This window comes from Dendrobium catenatum, unplaced genomic scaffold (assembly GCF_001605985.2).
Source record: "Dendrobium catenatum unplaced genomic scaffold, ASM160598v2 fragScaff_scaffold_716, whole genome shotgun sequence".
NCBI lineage: Eukaryota > Viridiplantae > Streptophyta > Magnoliopsida > Asparagales > Orchidaceae > Dendrobium > Dendrobium catenatum.
This window is the reverse complement of record NW_021319178.1, coordinates 11,450,472-11,471,615: the sequence shown is the minus strand read 5'-3', so window position 1 is coordinate 11,471,615 and position 21,144 is coordinate 11,450,472. Positions and strand designations below refer to the sequence as shown.

The following is a 21,144-nucleotide window of genomic DNA, read 5'->3' as shown; positions in this document are numbered from 1 at the left end:
CTTTTTGCCTTCAGCAACTTTTTTATTTCAGAGAACTCTTCTTTCTCCGGCTCTCTCGTCAGTTATCCTTCTGGGTGACGAAGCTGAGATCATCTTTCTCAAGTCGCCAACAGCTCTCGAGTCGTCGTCTCTACTTTTCATCCATTCAACTTGTTGAATAGAGGAAGTAGAAAAGTACGGCAGGAATGTCAGACATCGGGTCAGCGATGTCTGCAACCCGTTTTTCTTGCTTCTAGGTTAGGTTTTCACTCTTCGATCTGTCCATCGGCTGGCTTTATTTAGTTTGCGGAATTGTTATAGTTTTTTTTTTTTTGGTGCCCTTCGTCTGGCTTTGGCGTGGTGCGGTTGTGGACTTCTGTTTTCTTGTTTCTTTGATTTGATAATTAAAAGGGGGTTGCGTTCTGTGTGCTGTTTCCTGATTGAATTTTTGAATATCTTTGGCGTTTTGATTGAATGCTGTTTTGGTTCCTATTCCGTTGCTGAGTTTTCCGTTTCTTCCTTTTCTCTGTTTGGTTGATAATTAGTGAATTTCATCTTTTGAGTAGTTTTAATTGAAGGAATTTCATAAAGGAAGAGCTTTTAGGGTTCTCTCCAAGTGATTGGCTTTTAGTCAGCCATTTGGTTTTGTTTTTTCTTCCTTTTTTTTAAGATCGCTTTTTTTTTTTTTGCGGTTATTGTGATTGGTGTGGCCCCCTGGAATATGGATTCAAAGCGGGAGAAGTCTGAAGGTGAGGTAAAGGAAGGGGGTTTCCGGTCGAAATTGAAGGGTTTAGGGAGCTTTAGTGGCAAGGATATGTTCTTTAGAGCAGATAAAATTGATCTTAAGAGTTTGGATATTCAACTGGAGAAGCGGTTGAACAAGGCTTGGAGTGAGGATAAGGTTGAGAACCCCAGGGAGGAATGGGAGATTGATTTGTCTAAGCTTGAGATTCGGTATGAGGTGGCTCGAGGGACTTACGGTACTGTTTACAAGGGCGTTTATGATGGACAGGATGTAGCAGGTACTTAATCTCATCTCCTTAATGTATCATTACTGTAGAACTGATTAATTGATAGTTATTAGTTGTGCATGTTGCTATGCTGCTGCTGCTGGTCTTTTTTTAATTTTTTATTCTTACAATTGTCGTCCATTTGAAATAGTTACGTGATTGGAACCTAGAAAATCTATAAATGTAATATAATTTTCTATGAAGTTTGTTTGGATGAATTTGCACAACATATACATGAATTGCATGATAATATTCAATGTAAATTTGTTGTCAATTAATCATAGTTTTAAACCCATTACAGATGCGAACTAGAAGCGTGGAATTCAAAGTAGATATCAGGTAATCGGATTTAAAATCTTTAAAGGTTTTCTACAAAACTCTTAAGAAAAATAGGGTCATATGCAGTCACGTAACTATTAAGTTTGAAATCCAAAAAAAAAATAAAAAATTGATGTTAAAGTTGAAATCCAAAAAAAAAAAGGATGCTAGTCCAATTTTCAATGTATTTGATTTGATTATATATTCGGAAGCATCAACAATGCTTTGGGTTATTTTTCTTTCCACTCTTCCTTTTATTTTGATATCAAACACCTCAACAATACACTTTTGGATAGCAATACAGATATTGTTTCATAAGTTTTAATAGATGATGAAGTTATATCCACTATTTATGGCTGGGATTAATAACATGTTATGAATTGGTTATATATATATATATATATTATCATTTTTGTCACACGCAGCTTAAATATCAATGATTTTTTTAATGGTCCAACATTTAGATCCATATAGCATCGATGATGTAATTTTTATTGTATGAAATATACTTTTAAGCCTCTATGATATTCTCTTATCACATAAAACTCGAGAGGCACTTCTCTATTTTAATCATCCAGGATTTAACTCTAAAAGTTATATCCTCGTCTATATCTCAAGTTTTACGTATACCAGATGCAATATATTTAAAGTTATCTCATCCAAGTATCACTTTATTTTTCAATAATATTGAATGATAATTTTTAATATTTTATCTAAAAAATTACATAGCGTATACTCAATTTTTATTATACTAATTCCGAGGCCTCGATTCTCTAAATATTTTCCCAACCGTTCTATTTTATTATTTATTCTATTGAATGTTCACTAATTAGAATTATATCATATGTAAAAAACATACACTAAGGTACCTTGCTTTGAATATTTTGTAAGGAACTCCATAACCTATACAAAAGGCCTTGATTTCATATTTGTCCTTGAGATACATTTATGATAATTGAAAACTCTTAGGCAACTTCACAACTAATTCTAATATTAGTCAATATCCCATCATACATATATTTAATAATGTCAATAAAACTTAGATCCACATTCTTAATTTAAAGCACCAAATCAATTCTTGTGGTACTTGATCATGCTTTTTCAAGATCAATAAAATTACATGAAGATTATCTTTTTGTACTCTTTACTTTTTCATTAATTGTTTTTACACAAAACTAACTTATATAGTAGATCTTCTTAGCATGAAATCAAATTAGTTATTTTAAATTGTTGTAACTTTATAATCATATACTCCAACATTTTGTCTCCAATAGCTTCAGTATACGAATCATAAATTTGATTTCTTTATAATCAGCACAATTAAACGACATCTTTGTTCTTAAATATTGGCATTAAATTGCTTCTTTCTCAATCATATGACACTCTCTTAGTCTTCAGAAAACACTATTTAAAATATTTGCTAACTAAATGATTCGATATCCTTTATAACTCCTCAAATTTCAATATATATTTTATTTAAGCCTAAAGTCTTACATTTATGCATTTTTTTAGAGCTATATCTATTTTATTTTATTTGGATAAATCTATTTTATTTTCAATGTCACCTCCTTATAGTAGATGATGTAGAGCCATAATTCTATTTGATTAGTTTTTTTTATACTCTTAAAATATAAATCCATAAGTGTTGTCCGATGATGTTCTGTGGTCATGTTTTTTTCTTGAAATCACCTTACAATCTTTCAAAAATATTATTTATTTCTTTCTAAGCTAGATATAAATTAGTTGTGGTTTGCTAACTTTAAGCAGCCAAGCATTCTTTCATTTATTAAATTGTGTTCGATATTGCAAGATCATATGTTACTATGACATTGAGTATATTTTTTCTACTGTATTTCTATATCTCCGATGCCATAAACATTATGTATCCTCTTATGACCCATTTTACAAGAAACTTTATACCTATTTAATCACTACCAACAACTATCCTTTCTTCTATAGGTTTACGATGTAATAGTTCATTAATCTCTTTCCAGAATTAGTTTTTTCTACACCCAATTAGTTGGTTGACATCCTCATGATATGAACGTAAATTAAATTATCAAATTACTGGGCTCAACATATGATAAATAAGTTTTCTTTCTATGTTAATTTAAAAATGAATGAAAAGATTATTTATATTTTTCGTTTCTCAGAAGTTCGGTCCTATCAAACTTGTTCCTCTTCTAAAAGATTTCATAAACGTTGAAGCTCCAAGCCCACCTTACCTTTGTGTCTCTTGCATTGTGTCTATCTTTGAATCTACACTCACTTTGCTAGAGACTCTTTTCCTACCTTTTCGTTTCTTTTATTGGCTCACTAATTGTCTTCATTTACGTCTCATGTGGACTTATCACTTATCTTATTTCATTTGGACGCCTTTTTTATTTAAATATATTTTTTGTCGGTTACTTTGGAGTTAGAATATGAATCATTTGATTATGAGATTGGGATTTTATAATTTATTTTATCTTTAATTATATTTATTTTTTATTCATAATTTTTATGAAATATATAATATATTAAATTCATGGGGATTTCATCTCCTCTCATTTACTCAACGGTATTTATCAATTTTTTGTTGAATATTTTACATCTTTTTTGAAATTTTCTCTTCTAGAGTTCTATTTTGTGCTCTCTAATTTTGCTAGACATCTGGATGCTTCTTTCATTCTCAAAGCATCTATCCGTTAATGTAAGAATATTGGATCTATTGACCAAAAATCTTTTTTTTTTTGTGCATTAAAATTTAGTTTCCTGGTCAATGGCTATTAGATTAACTTTAAGATTCGTTCTATCATGAGATTTTCATCAGTAATAATCCTAGAACCACCTCAGGGCTACTCGTGCCACTATTTATTTTCATAAAAATGATGTTCTTTACTATGACCTAGAATTTCAATTCTCATTAATAAATGGACCATTAGAGTTTCTCTTTTAAATTGGGTTATATTAGTTTTTGCATTAGAGCGTTTTCTTTTGAGGTGTATGTCAATTGATAGCACTAACTTGTTTGATAAGAAACTAAGATTTATACATCTTAAGGGATTCCAATGTTGATAAAAAATGGGTAAATTAAGAGAAAGTTATTGCAGCGTAATTTTCTCCTGTAGTTCATAATTCTTTTATGGATTTTGAGTACATAATTTCCTTGAGATAATTGGCATAAGTTTGACATCTTAATATTTAGTCAATAGTGGTTAGATTAATAATGGTGAGGTACTGAGGTTAGCTGAAGCCAAGAAATTTGAAGTGGGGCTTTAATATTACAACAACAACAACAACCTAAAAAGACTTGGTTAGAAAATATTAGAAATTATCTTTCTTTATTAGATTTAAACGAGAATTGGACTTTTAACATGACACAATGGAGAAAAAATGATTCATGTAGCCGACTCCACGTAGTGGGACAATGGCTTGTTATTGTTATTGTTGTGGGGCTTTAATATTAAAAAAAAGGGCTCCTCTCCTTACAGATCCTAATTATATGGATCATATTTGCCTCGCTCTTGCAGCTTTAGTATAACTTAGCATGGTTTTTGCGCCATTACCCGATCTTTGTTTATTTCTTGCAAGCGGAAATATTAGTCTAAGCATCTAAGCAAATGTTGACAAACAGATGTTTCCATATGCTAGCTGCATTATGTACTTGTTATTGATGTTTTGTTGCATAAATACTTTCAGCACAGTTCCTCTAAATTAGTTCAAATTGTTTTTCACTATTGACCGGTATTTATTTTCCAACTAAAGTTTGACTCGGATCATTTCGTTTTCCTTGTTGTAGTGAAGTTATTGGATTGGGGGGAAGATGGCTATGCCACAGAAGCTGAAACAGTTGCTCTTAGAGCATCGTTTGAGAAAGAGGTTGCTGTATGGCATAAACTTGACCATCCAAATGTTACGAAGGCAAGCCTTCTTATGGACACATTCTCAATAGACATTAGATGTTATATTGTTTTATTTTAAAATTTTGGTTTTTCATCCACGTAGTGGGATAAAAGCTTGATTTTGTTGTTGTTGCTGTATAGAAATGATCTTTCTTTATTAGATTTAAATGAGAATTTGACTTTTAATAGGACACAATGGAGAAAAGTGATTCATGTAGCCGACCCCACGTAGTGGGATAAAGGCTTAATGTTGTTGTTGTTGTATCCATCTTTTAACACCCGTATTTCAGTTACAATTCAAATGCATGGGTGAGATGATAACTTCTTTTCTCTTTGTTTTAGTTTGTTGGGGCCTCTATGGGAACGAGTGAGCTCAAAATTCCACAAAAAAAATCACCAAGCAATGGCAGCAATACCCTCCCTGCTCGAGCCTGCTGTGTTGTTGTGGAGTATCTTCCTGGGGGAACATTGAAGACATTTCTAATAAAAAACAGCCGAAAGAAGCTTGCCTACAAAATTGTAATCCAATTGGCATTAGATTTATCCAGGGGGTGGGTGCACTATTATTTCAAATACTTATGATATGATATCTTAAATACTAATCAGTAACACAATTTTTCATCTTGTAGATTGAGTTATTTGCATTCACAGAAGATAGTTCATCGTGATGTCAAATCTGAAAATATGTTGTTGGATAGCCAAAGAAATCTCAAAATTGCTGATTTTGGTGTCGCTCGTGTCGAGGCACAGAACCCAAAGGATATGACCGGCGAAACCGGCACCCTTGGCTACATGGCTCCAGAGGTGCATAATCACTATATTTGTTCTCCATGCTTCTCCATAATCCTATCCTTGATTTAAGCTCTTTTAGGGTTAAAGACTACTTAATGAAATCTCTAATGTATATAGGTCCTTGATGGTAAGCCCTACAATAGAAAATGTGATGTATACAGCTTCAGCATTTGTTTGTGGGAGATTTACTGTTGTGACATGCCATATCCTAATCTAAGCTTTGTTGAAATCTCATCTGCTGTTGTTAGGCAGGTTAGTTTTCCAAATTTTTCTACTAAACATTTTCATTCACGCAAAGCAAATCTTACTGTTACTTAGATTTTGGATTGAAAATATTTAGATCTCATAATAGAAACAAATAATGTGTTTATAATTTTTGTTCTGAATGTTACAGAACTTGAGACCAGAGATCCCTCGCTGTTGCCCCACTGCCTTGGCAAACATTATGAGAAGATGTTGGGATCCAAGTCCTGAGAAGAGGCCAGAAATGGATGAGGTTGTGAGGCTTTTGGAGGCGATTGACACTAGCAAAGGAGGCGGCATGATTCCAGATGACCAAGTTACCAAATGCTTATGCTTCTTATTTCCAACCCGAGGTCCTTAGTCTGTTCTTCTTCACCTCAACCTATGTGTTATTCTCTTCTCTTCTTTATTTGCTCGTCCTTTTTTTTTGTGTATAAATGTGATAGGAAACTTTTGAAATTTCCTTTCTGATGCCATCTCTTCTGAATATTGACAGTATTCAATCTTATATGATATCATAATCGTCTTACTTTTTTTTTTTTTTAATGTTGCTGTGTCTCTGTGTTGATATTATTTAATAAGAGTTTTTGAAGTGTGCTTTTGGCTTACTGCGAACGCACTGCAGCTTCTTCTGATCAGCCCAATTCCATTTTGATAACGATGAGCTTTTTAGTCATTATTTTTTGTTTTGAAATGACTATATTACATGATTAAGCTCAATTATGATGTTAGATGAATGATTTGCAACAGTTGAGCTATTAGTGGATGTCCTTTTGTCACATATTTGTACGAATTAGTTTTCATTATTTGTCTCAAGATGCCCATATTAGATTTCGTTTGGAATGGCTTTCTTGCTGTTTCTTAAAGCAGCTTTCTAGTAAAAAATTTTAGTTTTATATTAAAAAGTTTCATTAAGAGAGTAAGAAAGCCATCTAGGCTTTGATTGGGAAGGCTTTATTCTTGCTTTCTAAAATAACTTTTTAGTAGAAAAATATCTTGAATTTGATGTTTTTTTATTAGAAAACCGTTTTAAAAAGCAGTACGAAAGCTGTCACAAATGAAGCCTTAGTCTATAATCCGTTGGTGCATCATCTGAGTTTATTTTCCAAATATACGACTCTTTTATCATTGCTATCAACATGTTACTGGTCTATTATTTAAAATTCATCATTTTGGATGAAATACTTATCAAAATTATTTTATCTTTATTCCAGAGTGAGTACCATGCAACCAAATAGTAATAATGATACAGCAAGATGTTTCTATGAAAATAATCAAATTTTTTTTTTCTATAAAATCAAGTTTAGCGTCTTTTAGTTTTAGGTATGAATAAATTAACTCAATTCAAGATCATAGTATCAAGATGGATTACTTTTTAGTGGAGATTAATAAAAGTATAAGCAGCAACTCGTCTTGATATGTTTGTTAAACATTTTAGCTATCAATCATGAGGTCTTGGTTTAAATTTTACGTGTGATGCGTGTATGAATTTGACTTAATTTAAAAAATAAAAATAATAATAAGGTTTACTATAGAGATATCCAAGTGGTTTATATAAATAAAGATTGTATTTTGTCACAGAACAGAAAAGCCAAAAAGCTGTGATCTCTGTGCAAGTCTGTAGATGTCAGTGGCTAAGAAGTTGATGGCAAGAAGCCATTGATTTTGTTTCTCCGTTGACAAAGCAGGCTGGCCATCAATTGTGTCGAGCCGTGGTATTGAGTGGTACCAAGCAATACCGAGTGCAGGATTGATGTGGCGTATTCTGCTTGATCTCTGAATAGCGTTTCACATCCATATAGAATAATTAATCTGAATAGGGGAAGGTTAGATTTTGAATAGAATGTTTTTGTTTGATTTAATTTAATTTATTAAATGATTATTTGATTTTTTTTGGATTATGATTAATAATTTAATTTTAAAATTTTTAAAATATATCACTGAAAATTAAAACTTAATTTAAAATGAAAAAAAGACTGGTTGCCTCTAATTTAATTTTTATGGAAGGTGAGACATTAATTTTTTTTGCTGCTTTTTCATTGATATATAAATATTTATGTTGGAAAGTTGCTTTTTTGCATCAGAATATTTAAGTTAATTTCCACTTTAATTTAACAACCAATTTTATAAAATACTATAACCATCCTAAACAGATTCTAAAGCTTCAAAATTGATTAAATGATCATCATTATTAGGGTAAAATGAGTGAAGGAAGAAGGAAAAAACCTAAGTAAAATTGATTACAGGGCATGAGAACTCGGATTTATGAATAACTAGAATTGACTTTATTAGACGAAAGGCCGCGGGTTAGAGTCAACAAAATATTGATAAAAAAACTATCCCAAATGAAAACATAATCATGTATCAAATAAATCGTCTTCATAAGTCCATTTATTAGTTGTGATCCCACAAATTAGCTTCATCCAACTTCGACCAACATATAGATCATAGTCATTTTATGCTATAAAGAGATTCATAAGAAGCCATATGAAGACTAGCTTATTAAATATTGTCATAGAGTAAATTCTATAAATGGAAGATGATTCCTCCTATTAGCATCTCTCTCCTTACAAGGTCATGGTAAGGTAGACATCTTATGTGACAAACCATTGAAGACGGCTCTCTCTACTCTTATTTGTCACTGGAGCTACCCCAATCTTTTCATGTTTTTGTCTCTATGTGTAAAGCCACTCATCCATTTGAGTATCTACATCTTGCAACACATAGCTTAATTTTATGATTATATTTTAATGGCTAACATTTTGTTTAATGAAGCATTGTAGGTCTCACCACAATCTTATAAAATTCTCCATTAAATTTGACGGGTACTTTTCTATGACACAAAATAACAAAAAGCCCGATGCATTCAATGATGTCATAATATTTTTATATGAAAAATTCGTCTCTTTGGGAACATGTTCATCACAAATGCATTATGAAAATGATGATGGATACAAGCTGCATTGAGTCAAAGAAATATAAATCTCTTAGGATAAATTGCACAATAATAAGCGCATATTCTAGGGTTAGGAAGCTTTTGGCACTAAGCACTTAATAACCTTCAATTTTTTATTCCAACAACTTGTGGTTGTTCCAACCCATTTCTTCCTTACCTACAACCTTTTATTTTTTATTCCAACAACTTTAGGAAGCTTTTGAACTTATCATTACCTGTTAATTCATGTGTAAAAGTATATTTAATAATTAATATAGCTTGTTTAGCTTACCATTAAATCCTTTTGAGTGAAATTGATCATTTGCTCTTGTTGCATGTTGGAATATTTACGATTGTGGAGAGCTATAGTTTAGCATCCAAGATTTGTACGAAGATCCAACACACATAAAGATAAGAGTGAGAGGTGCAAGAGTTATAAGGGACACCAAGATTTTTATATGGAAAATCATGAAAATGGAAAAAAACCATTGAGCATGATCCATTTGAAATGATCCACTAATGTTTGTTGTTGATTATATAGTACATTACATAGTTGGATTTTGAAGAATCTAATATCATAAGAGTCATTTTCAAGAGGGGTCATAGTCTATTGGTGACGGTGGTCGAAGTGGCATGTCAATGGAAACCGAGTAGAGGCCTGGCCGTGGTGGGAGTCCATGCAGAGGTCCGATGGCGGTTGACATACATACGTTGATCTGGCAATGGTCAGGGTACAGGCGATGGTCTGTGGATGGGAGGTGGTTTTGGGACGGTCAGCGGCCGAATGGTTGTCTGAAGCAATGTAGTGGTCTTATGATGGTTCGACGGCTAGGCGGTGCTTCGATGGTGGTCAGGCAGGAGTCCGACTGAGATTGAAAGATGGTCAGTGATCTGATGACAATCAGTGGCCGAGCAGTGTTTTGGCAATTCTCGGTGGCCGGACGGTGGTCTGACGATGGTTGGGAGGAAGTTTTATGGAGATCAACAGATATGCGAAAGTTCAATTGTGATCGGTGGTGCGATGATGATTAAGCGGAAGTTTGGTTGAGGTCGGCAAATGAGCGATGGTCCAACGGCAGTCATTTACCCGTGGCCAGCGGTGGTTCATAAAAGCTTGCCTGCGGTGGTGCCTAGGCACAATTCTAGGATCCTCAAAGTCTTAGAGTCCTCTCCAATCTTTAGTAAAAGTTCCAAGCTCTACCTTCATGTGGGAAGTGGGGTTTTTGAAAGTGGCATGCCCCTTAAATATGAAGAAGATTTGGGTCAAATTCGGAGTGCTCCATCGAACAACCATTATTGATCCCCTCGATCATAGAGCATTTTTCAAGCATTATGTGGTCAAATGATGTCAAAATTAAGTGATATTGAGCTCATTGGATTCATCTCATCAAGCCGCTTAATTCTACTACAAGCATTCCATATTTATAGGTAATTTAGTCATTCAATTAATGATTTGAACCTTGTGAATATGCTTCAGCCCCTTAATTTGGACCTATTTGGTCTTGGATTGTACCTCTTTTCGTGTCGTTGGGTTCATCTCCTTGAGATGTTCAATTTGACTATAAGTTTGTTGAAATTAGTGTCAAATGTTCTCGTATTTAATTGAAAAAATTTTCAACTTGAATATGCCTCGAGATTCGTGCTGGATCAAGGCAATTTTTTGGTGACATATCAATTCTATTCTTCTAATTAAATTTGAGATTTGTACGCATCTTACTTTGGACTGTTTGTTGAGTGCTTTAATTACAAAGAAAGAATTCTTGATTTCTTAGTCTTGTGTAGGTGATATGTGTGTTTATCTTAATTAATCTAAATGTAAAAAAATAATAATAAATTGAGATCTATATATTTTGTCTGAATTGATGTTGAAATATTTTAGACCTTCTAGTTGGATTATAATACTTAAAATTAAACTACCATTTTATATTGCAGTGCATTTTTTCTCATAGAAGGATAATGTTTTAGCCTTTTTTAGTAAAATTATGCATGATATTCTTATACAACAACTACAACAATTCTTATAATATATGAAAGTCTATTTAAATTTATAAAAAAAATATCTTTTTTGCTAATTAATCAATATATTTTTAACATTAAAATATATTTTAAATACCATACTATCATATTCATAAAATATATTATACAACTTTTATTTATAGATCTCATTTCTTGTAAAATTATGGACTTTAAGTTCCTTTTATTCGGTAAAATTATGGACTTATATATTATACACGATATCCATATGTAAGATACCAATTGTTTTAAATTGAATAATTCAAATAAAATTTTAATTAATTATTATATTTAATTGAAACTAATAACGTTATTCGTATATGTAGTTTAAATTATTAAATATACGTATTTTAATAAGATATCTGTTAAAAAAATTCTTAACGATAAAAAAATTCTTATCTTATTTAAATATTTCAAAAATTTTAAATTAAGATGCAATTCTTAATTTAATAAAAAATATTAAATATCGTATTAAAGCAACCAAATTAAAAAACAATAAACAATTATAAAGTTTGAAATCGTATTTTGATTGTCTCTTTAAAAAATCGGAATATATTTTTCTGATCGGAATTTTAATTTTCGATTTTATTTATTTCTAAATTTTAGAATTCTTAAGCTCAAATTTATAATAAAAATTATTAAAAGCTCATTTATAAAATTTCGCCTTTCGGCGTCCTCTATCACCTGAAGGAGCCGAAGAATCCCGCTATAAAGCCGGCGATAGCCGAAACGCCGCCATCGCCTGTATTGCTTGCTCTCTCTCTTATGGGTTTGGGGTTGAGGGATCCATCTGCAGCGATGAGGGATTTTCTACAGCAGGCCGGTGGCTGTGCGGTGGTGGACGGCGGGATGGCGACGGAGCTCGAGGCAAATGGCGCCGACCTCAACGATCCTCTCTGGAGCGCCAAGTGTTTGTTCAGCTCTCCCGATCTTATTCGCAAGGTAATTGCTCTTTTCCCCGATGTTTTCTTTTTCTATCTTCTTTTTCCAACTATTATTAAAATTGTGAGGACGACCAACACTCGATGTGAATTTGATTGATAATAATTGCCTAATTGGTTTATTCGTGCGGGCAACGTGAAGATTTTTAACTTTAGTAAAATGTGCACTTGTGGAGTTTATGGCTTCGTTTTTTTTTTGGGAGAAATTTTATGGCTTCACTCACTTTCCTTTTTTAGTTTTTTTGTTCCCCTTTTACCTTCCATAAGTTGGAAGTGGAATCGTTAGATGGTGAACCGATGAGCGGTTTTGTTTTATATGATTTCATAGTGAACGCTTAATTTGTTCTTCTTCTCATCCTGTCAATTTGATGTACAAGATTGATTGGCATTTACTTGTTTTCATTTTCCTAGAAAGTGGGCAAGGCAGTGAGTAAGATGCCATTAGTATAACAAGCTAATATCTGAGCTTGAAAGGTTCTCAACCTTATCCTCACTCCAAGCCTTGTTCAGCCGCTTCTCCAGTTGAATATCCAAACTCATAAGATCAATTTTATATGCTCTAAAGAACATAACTTGCCACTAAATTTCCCTAAACCCTTCAATTTCGACCGGAAACCCCCTTCCTTCACCTCGCTTCAGAATTCTATCTCTTTGAATCCATATTCTAGGGCCACACCAATCACAATAACCGCAAAAAAAGCGATCTTAAAAAAAGGGAAGAAAAAACAAAACCAAATGGCTGACTAAAGGCTGACTAAAAGCCAATCACTTGGAGAGAACCCTAAAAGCTCTTCCTTTATGAAATTCCTTCAATTAAAACTACTCAAAAGATGAAATTCACTAAATATCAACCAAACAGAGCAAAAGAAAAAACGGAAAACTCAGCTACGGAATAGGAGCTAAAACAGCATTCAATCAAAACGCCAAAGAAATAATAAAATTCAATCAGTAAACAGCACACAGAACGCAACCCCCTTTTAGTTATCAAATCAAAGAAACGAGAAAACACAAGTCCACAACCGCACCACACCAAAGCCAGACGAAGGGCAACGTCATCCAAAAGCTCAACTCGCCAAGAAAAAGAAAACTATAACAATTCCGCAAACTTAATAAACCCAGCCGATGGACAGATCGAAAAGTGAAAACCTAAAGAAATTTAATAAACCCAGCCGATGTTGAAGACTTCGCTGACCCGATCTCTGATATCCCTACCGTACTTTTCTACTTTCTCTATTCAACAAGTTGAATTAGGGGTGTAAACGAGTCGAGTCGAGTATTTGCCTTATCAAGTCTGGCTCATTTAATCCTTAATGAGCTTGAGCTCGTTCGAGAAGCACCAACACATGTGATGCGTATTATTATATATAAAAATAATATATATAATTATATCGAGTAGCTTGGTAAGCTTTCAAGTCGAGTCGGGTTGAGCTCGAACTCGATCTCGTTTATTATTCGAGCTCGATTGTAGGCTTGAGCTCGAGCTCGAAGCTCGATAAGCTCAGCTCTCGAGCTCGTTAACAAGTCGAGTTGGAGCCGACTCACGAGCCAGCTCGGCTCACTTACACCCCTAAGTTGAATACATGAAAAGGAGAGACATGGGACTGAGAGCTGTTGGCGACTTGAGAAGATGATCTCACCTTCGTCACCCAGAAGGATGACTGACGAGAGAGCTGGAGAAAGAAGAGTTCTCTGAAATAAAAAACTAGCTAATGGCAAAAAGGAATAAAAAAAGCTCGATATCTTAATCCGAATTTAATTAGATAAAATTCTTAATTATGAAATTTATTTTGACATAAATATAATATAAAAATAATAACTTAAATATACAAAGAAATAGCAGCATTGCTAGAATGAAACATTTTACAGTTTCTTTTTGGACTCCAATTATATTGATGAATTAATTAAGTTTGAAAAAAATATTATCTATTTTTGTTAGATAAATTTTTTTAATTTATCCATCTGATTAATATTATGTGCCCTAGGTATTTATATTTTTTTAGAATAATTTTCTTAGAAAAGGAAAATTTGGTTCTCATTTATTTTCTCTCTCTATTTCCGAGATTAATCACATTATCGTATTTGTGAGATTTATGATTATGGTTTTATTTAATTCATTTTTTTAAAAAGTGTTGTTAAGTCACCCAAAAAAAAAAAAATTACTGGATGTTTGGCTGACTCTATTAGAAATGAATTCCATTTGAAATGCAAGACCTTTAACTTTTTAAATGTTTGATTTAGTAAAGAGTCAACACAAAATAAAATTTTTTAGGGTTTTAAAAAACAAGTACTATGCCTTTTTTGGTGTGATCCAAATTTGCTTGATTTTGCAAAATTGAGCAAATTCAAAATAAATAATTTAGCAAACCCTATAGAACCTCGTGAACCCTTGTGGAACTCTTGGTCGCATCATTACTCATAATTCATGCTTTTTATTAGTCCTCTCACTCATGTAGTGCTGGTAGAACCACGCCAGCCATCTCTTTGTGAACTTGATTGCCTTTGGTATCTGAAAGTGAAGCATTAAGATGGAATGAATTTGTTGTGGGACCAAAAAGAAAGTGAAATGCCCTCGATAAAAGGGGATAATTGTTATCGTTAAATTTTATATTGATACGGACAGAGGAAGAGGGTTTTGATTCATTGAGATATGAATGCTTAGCCAATGGATTGTAGGTGTGAATGTGGTGAATGCAGTTGCGACGTAAAGGAGAGAGCGAAGGAATATGAGTTGAGAGAGCAGGAGTAGGATTGGGGGGTAGGGTCTATTACAAGAACAATCTTGTTTTGATAACATCTTAGAGAAAATCTCTTATTATATTATTTACTGAATATATGAGCCTATATATATGCATACTAGAAATTACAAAAAGAAAGAAATAAAGAGAATATCCATGATTATGAGAATATAACCATATCTTCCTAATGAAATATTCTCCTAATATGGCATTTCCTAATACATCTATGCCCATAATAGGATATTTAAAGCATATCTTCCTAATTGGAAATTGTTTTATATATATATATATATTGTGAATTGTAAGAGAGAAATTACAAAATATGTGATTTGAAGCCATGACCTTGGAAAACCACTGGACCATGGATCCTTTCACAATATAACACTTCCAAATATAACATTTCCTAATAATCTAGGCCAACAATAGGCTGTCTACCTAGCTATGACTATCATGAAACTTTTTGTGCTATTGGAGTTCAGATCATGTTTGAGCTAAATCATCATACGTTTATGCTTATATGCTCTTTTATTGTTTCAATGACCAACTTGCTAATGCCGTAGCAGGTTCATTTAGACTACCTTATGGCAGGTGCAAACATTATAATTTCGGCATCCTATCAGGTATTATGCTTTTTGTCTCCATGATTATCTCAGCATTCAGCATTTATTTGTAGGCCACAATTCAGGGCCTACTAATAAATTAGGGCTTCTTTGCTTTTTGTAGGCCACAATTCAGGGTTTTGAAGCTCGAGGCTTTTCCAAAAAAGAAAGCGAAGCATTACTGTTCAAAAGTGTCGAAATTGCTTGTGAGGCGCGAGGTATATTTCAGAGTAGTTATCGAAATGGACCCTATACTGTAGGTGCAGATGAAGCCAGTTCAAGAAAACAGCCTATTCTGGTTGCAGCTTCCATTGGAAGCTATGGAGCTTTTCTAGCAGATGGTTCTGAATATAGGTGAAGAATTGTTTAAGCACACATCGTTTCCATTTTAGTTTTATATGATAGTTTTATATATTATTTGTTAAAATTTTAATCTTGTCTGATTCTTATTTTGACGTATTATAGTGGACACTATGGAAAAGAAGTAACTTTGCAAACTTTGAAAGATTTTCATAGAAGAAGAGTGCAGGTGCTTGCGGAATCAGGTGCTGATCTGATTGCTTTTGAAACAATTCCTAATAAAATAGAAGCTCAGGTACGTCGTGTGTACGATGTGGTTATGGGTGGTTCTTATGCTGTATTTTTCTCTAGTGCTGCATTAGTTTTATGCTTGTTTATTTTCTATGGACATCATCTTCATTACAATTAGTTCAGATTCTAAACCAACCACTGCTAGTTTGATAATTAAGTGGTGCTGCATATTCAATAGACTAGGTTGAGAACTCTATATGGCTAATATAAAGCAGTTTAGGCTCATTTTTTGGGGCTGTTTGTTAGCACTCAAGATTTGATTTAAGTAGGATTTTGTAAATCCGTTAAATCCAAATTTGGAAATCCTGAGAGGCCTAAATCTTGAAAACTATTTGGTAATGTTCATGATAAATCCTATTAAATCACATGTGACTGTTTGGCTATAGTGAGAATTTAACGAGCGGGCTCTTCCTATCGAGCCAATGGATTTCGTAAATCCGCAAAAAATAGGATTTCGGAAATCCGGGATTTAGCACGAAAAAGCGGAATTTTCCATCTATGGCGGCTTACATTTGCCGTGAAATTTGTTTTTGCATTTTAGGCTGTTTGACTGGTTTTCGCTCAAATCCGCCTCAAATCTGGCTTAAATACTGCTATCAAACAACCCCTTAGGGTTATAAAAAGGCAAATAAGAAAAGAGATGCTAAACCAACCACTGCTAGTCTGAGAGTTAAGAGGCGCTGCAGATTCATTAGACTATGTTGAGAACTCTATATGGCTAATATGAAGGGTTCCCATTTTATGGTTACAAAAAGGTAAAAACTAAAAAGGAAAAAGATGCATCGGCTACAGTGTTGCTTCTTCTGGTTTATTGTTGAGCTGAATTGTTACCGTGGATAATATTGTTTTTGGTGTTGGAAACAATATTGATCAAAGCATGAGGAGAACTACACAGTCATGCTATCCATTTCAAATTTCCTTTAAAAGTGCTTTGCATTTCCCTTCATTGTTCATGGTATTTCAGTACAACTTGACTACTGAAGCCTAGAATATTTTATTTATGCAACGTTGCAATCATTATACTTGCAGGCTTATGTTGAACTTCTCAAAGAAAATAACATTAGGATCCCTGCTTGGTTTTCTTTTTCCTCAAAAGATGAAAATGATGTCGTTAGTGGAGATTCAGTACTTGAGTGTACTGCTGTTGCTAATGCATGTCAGAACGTTGTTGCAGTTGGTATCAACTGCACTCCCCCAAGATATATCCAGGGACTAATTTTCACCATTAGGAAGGTACGTGTTTAAACGAGCAATCCTCATGCAAGGCTCAGCAATACTAAATATAACTCATTTGGTTGCTTCTTAAAGAAAATAACATTAGGATTTTTTTCCTTCTATATATATATATATAATCTCATTAATTCAATTTCATGTATGTTGGAAAAGTATTCTTTGCCATTAAAATTATGCCAGGTTTTTGCTAATTAAGTTTGTTTTATGTTCACAAAGTAAAAATATATTTCAAAAAAATGTATTTTTCATTTTGTCATGATCTACAAATTCTCGTATTATGCCATTTTTGTGAGGTCTGTAAATTTGCTTTTGATTGATTTAAACTCTAGCTTAGTACTTTGTTAAGGCCGGTCCAGCATGACTGGTCTTGTAGCTGGCCCAACAGTCAGGGGGCGGACCAGCTACAAGGGGTGGAGGGGTTGAAATTTTGGCCCCCCTTTGAGGCCCAATAAACCAATTATTCTATATGTTAGGATGAGGATTAAAGAAGGAATGAATGAAGGGAATTTGAATTCAAAAGAGGGAGGGAATAAATTAAGGCAAGAGAGATCTTTTAGGGCTAAATTGGAGGGAAGAGTAGGGGCTTATATAGGGCTTATTATTATTTTTTGGGGATCAGCCTTAAGCCCATATCTTTTTGCTTTAGTCATGGATGTTCTCACTAGACATTTGCAAGAGGATGTACCTTGGTGTATGCTTTTTGCTGATGATATTCTTCTTGTTGATAAGACTAGAGAGGGAGTTGAAGGTAAACTTGAATTATGGAGGTCAACCTTAGAGTGTAAAGGTTTTCGCTTGAGTAGATCTAAAACGGAATATATGGAGTGTAATTTTAGTAGTAATAGACCTAGTGAGGGGATTGTGACTTTGGGTGATCAAGTCATTAATAAGAGTACACGTTTTAGATATCTTGGACTATTGTTCAGAGTGATGGTGAAATAGATGGGGATATTATCAGCAGAATTCAAGTTGGATGGTTGAAGTGGAGGAATGCATCCGGCTTGTTATGTGATAGAAATATACCCCTCAAACTTAAGGGAAAATTCTATAAGATGGTAGTGAGGCCTGCAATGCTTTATGGCGCCGAATGTTGGCCTTTAAAAGAGAAGCATAATACTAAGTTAAGTGTGGCAGAGATGAGGATGCTTAGATGGATGAGTGGCTTTACCCTTAGAGATAGGATACGAAATGAGCATATACGTGAAAAGGTTGGAGTAGCTCCAATAGAAGATAAGATTAGAGAGAGTCACCTTAGATGGTTTGGTCACATAAAAAGGCGGCCTTCCGACGACCCAGTTTATCAAATTAGTATCAGAACGGTGTCTTGGGTTGAAATTTAAAGTCACTATTGCTGTTTTTTACTGAAATTTTTCCACCTTGTTGATTTTCGCTATTGGAGGCTAAAATCTGTGAATGAAAGCAAAGAAGATGGAAGCTTTGGAAAGTGAGATGGAATAACTTAAGGCTGAGATGCAGGAGAAACATTCCGAGATGGAGGAAAGATTTTTTGGAATGGAGGGAAGGTTTTCCTCCATGGAAAGCCATTTTGGAAACATGGAATGCATGATTAAAACATTGATCGAGATGCAATGAAAGACTTCGCTAGCTACTCCTAGGACTGATTGGAAAGGGAAGAAAGTTCAAGAGTAGGATGATGAAGGGTAGAGCTTTTTTCCTCAAAGATCACCCCGAGAGAAGGGCATCAGGGTATCCGGAAGAATGGGTAGCAGAAAGAGGGGAGATCGAACCCTTTTGGAGACCACCCAGGCATGAAGGGAGGTGGACCAGAGGAAGCAATGGTGGGGCTGAAACATGGGGTCTAAATGCGCCAAGGGAAGAAGGGAGAAAATTACACCACCACTACACGAGAGGAACCAATGGTGGAAGAAACCATTGGGGTATGGATGCTAGATGGAGGTAGCTAAAGACGTCGTTCTTTGAAGTGAAGGGTTCTTAGGGTTAGGTATGTCGTTGGAACGTTACTTTGCGATAAACGGGCTGAAGGAAGGGGAAAAACTCATGGTGCCAGGTCTATGTTTAGAAGGGAAAGCCCTAGCCTAGTTTCTAATGGAGGGAGGCTAGGTATCTGATCTAAGCATTGGGAGAATTTAAGAAGTGCTTGTTGGAACGTTTCCAAGTCATTCGGGAAGGAAACTTTCACGAGCAGTTCTATGCCCTAACTCTGGAGAGGACAGTTGTGTAGTACCGGGAGATGTTTGAGCTACTGTCAGGGAGTCTGAGGGGAATCTCCAAGGAAGAATTGGAGGGAAATTTCATGAAAGGGTTTAGGGAGGACATACAGATAAAACTCAGGATATTGAGACCTAGAGGGCTGAAAAAGATGATGGAGCTAGCTTAAAGGGTGGAGGAGAAACATCAGATGGAAGGCCAGCCAGAGCATGGGAGGAGAAATTATTATGTGCAGAGTTTGGACTGGAAGAACCGTCTGGATTGTTGTGTATTTATTGAGTATTTACAAATACTCAGTAAATACACAGTATATCATTAAAAAATTATAAAATACTCGGCGAATGCTCACAAAATACTCAGTAATACTCACAATTGAGTATTTTTTGAGTATTTACTAAGTATTTGCAAATACGCAGCAAATACTTAGTAAATCCAGACGGTTCTCCATGTCCGGACTCCGCACTTAATTATTTCTCCCCAGGGGAGGGGCTTATAGGAACACCTTTACTATCTTGGCACCGAGGACCCAGATGGTGTCATTTCAGAGGGAGGCACCTAAGGAGGAGAACATTGGAGTTCATCCCAGAGGCAATTTTAAGAGTCTCATAGAAGTAGAAGTACAAGACATGCGTATGAAAGGGCTATGCTTCAAGTGTGATGAGAAATTTACACCCGGGCATAGGTGTAAGAATCAAGCCCTTCATGTCTTGATGGTCTTTGAGGGGGGAGAGGAGAGCGGGGCCGAGTTGGAGGAGGGGTATATATTAGAGGAGACTAAACAATTGCATTTGGATGTGGCGGAGGTGTCCTTGAACTCTGTGGTGGGATTTACTCAAAATCACACCATGAAAGTAAGGGGATAAATTGGAGAGCAATTTGTGAGTTATGGTGGATAGTGGAACCACACATAACTTCATCTCAAATTCGATGGTGGACCAATTGAGGTTGAAATTAGCGAAGATGGAAGGATGTGGGGTGATGATGGGCACGTACAAGCAAGATGATAGGAGCTGGTGGATACATAAAGTGTTGATGATGACCTTGTAGGGCATTCAGGTGGTGGAAGATATCCTTCCCTTAGACTTGGGATGCACGAATGTGATTCTAGGGATGAAGTGGCTACGGACTATGGTGGATATGAAGGTGAACTAGAAGTGCTTGACCATGGAGATACAGGCGGAGGAGAAAAGGTAGTGTTTCAAGGGGATGCCTGCTTATGTAAGGCCATGGTCTCTTACTCTCTTTAAAAGCCATGCTCAGGACAATCCAAGGTGCATGCGTGGGATATTTGGTAGAGTTGTAAAGCATAGAAGGGGTCCATGAACAAAAGGAAAGGAAAGTTTCAATGGGGGCCCAACAGATTCTGCAGCAATATCAGAATGTATTTCAATCACCGGTCGAGTTACCACCGCCTCGAGAGCACGAGCATGCCATCAAATTGAAAGAAGGGGCTTCTCCCGTCAGTGTCAGACCGTACCGTTCCCCCAGATCTAAAAGGATGAGATAGAGACTAATCAGGGAGATGATTGAAGTAGGGATCATCAGACCTAGTGTAAGTCCTTTCTCTAGCCCAATAATATTGGTGAAGAATAATGATGACAGTTAAAGGTTCTGTGTAGATTACAAAGCTCTAAACAAGGAAATGGTGCTAGATAAGTTTCTAATTCCTATGATAGATGAA

The 21,144-nt window shown here is 34.8% G+C and overlaps 2 protein-coding genes across 12 annotated transcripts in view; both read left to right on the top strand.

Annotated features, from left to right (window-relative positions):
- Positions 1 to 6,772, top strand: LOC110102453 (serine/threonine-protein kinase STY13). The gene is made up of 6 exons (XM_020830796.2): positions 1 to 1,001; positions 5,089 to 5,210; positions 5,534 to 5,742; positions 5,821 to 5,995; positions 6,101 to 6,235; positions 6,378 to 6,772. The coding sequence occupies exons 1-6, from the start codon at positions 701 to 703 to the stop codon at positions 6,585 to 6,587; spliced, it is 1,152 nt and encodes a 383-aa protein (XP_020686455.1). The 5' UTR covers positions 1 to 700; the 3' UTR covers positions 6,588 to 6,772.
- A 5,054-nt stretch (positions 6,773 to 11,826) lies between these two features.
- The window catches only part of LOC110102450 (homocysteine S-methyltransferase 2), a 41,303-nt gene continuing 31,985 nt past the window's right edge, over positions 11,827 to 21,144 (top strand). For all 11 annotated transcript variants that reach the window (XR_002303826.2, XR_002303831.2, XR_002303827.2 and 8 more), the window contains exons 1-5: positions 11,827 to 12,116; positions 15,414 to 15,470; positions 15,574 to 15,803; positions 15,915 to 16,044; positions 17,070 to 17,273. Coding sequence is in view for 8 of the 11 variants with exons in the window: in XM_020830792.2 (XP_020686451.1) it covers positions 11,940 to 12,116; positions 15,414 to 15,470; positions 15,574 to 15,803; positions 15,915 to 16,044; positions 17,070 to 17,273 (798 nt within the window). In the remaining 3 variants the exon portion in view is untranslated. The remainder of the gene's footprint in view (positions 12,117 to 15,413; positions 15,471 to 15,573; positions 15,804 to 15,914; positions 16,045 to 17,069; positions 17,274 to 21,144) is intronic.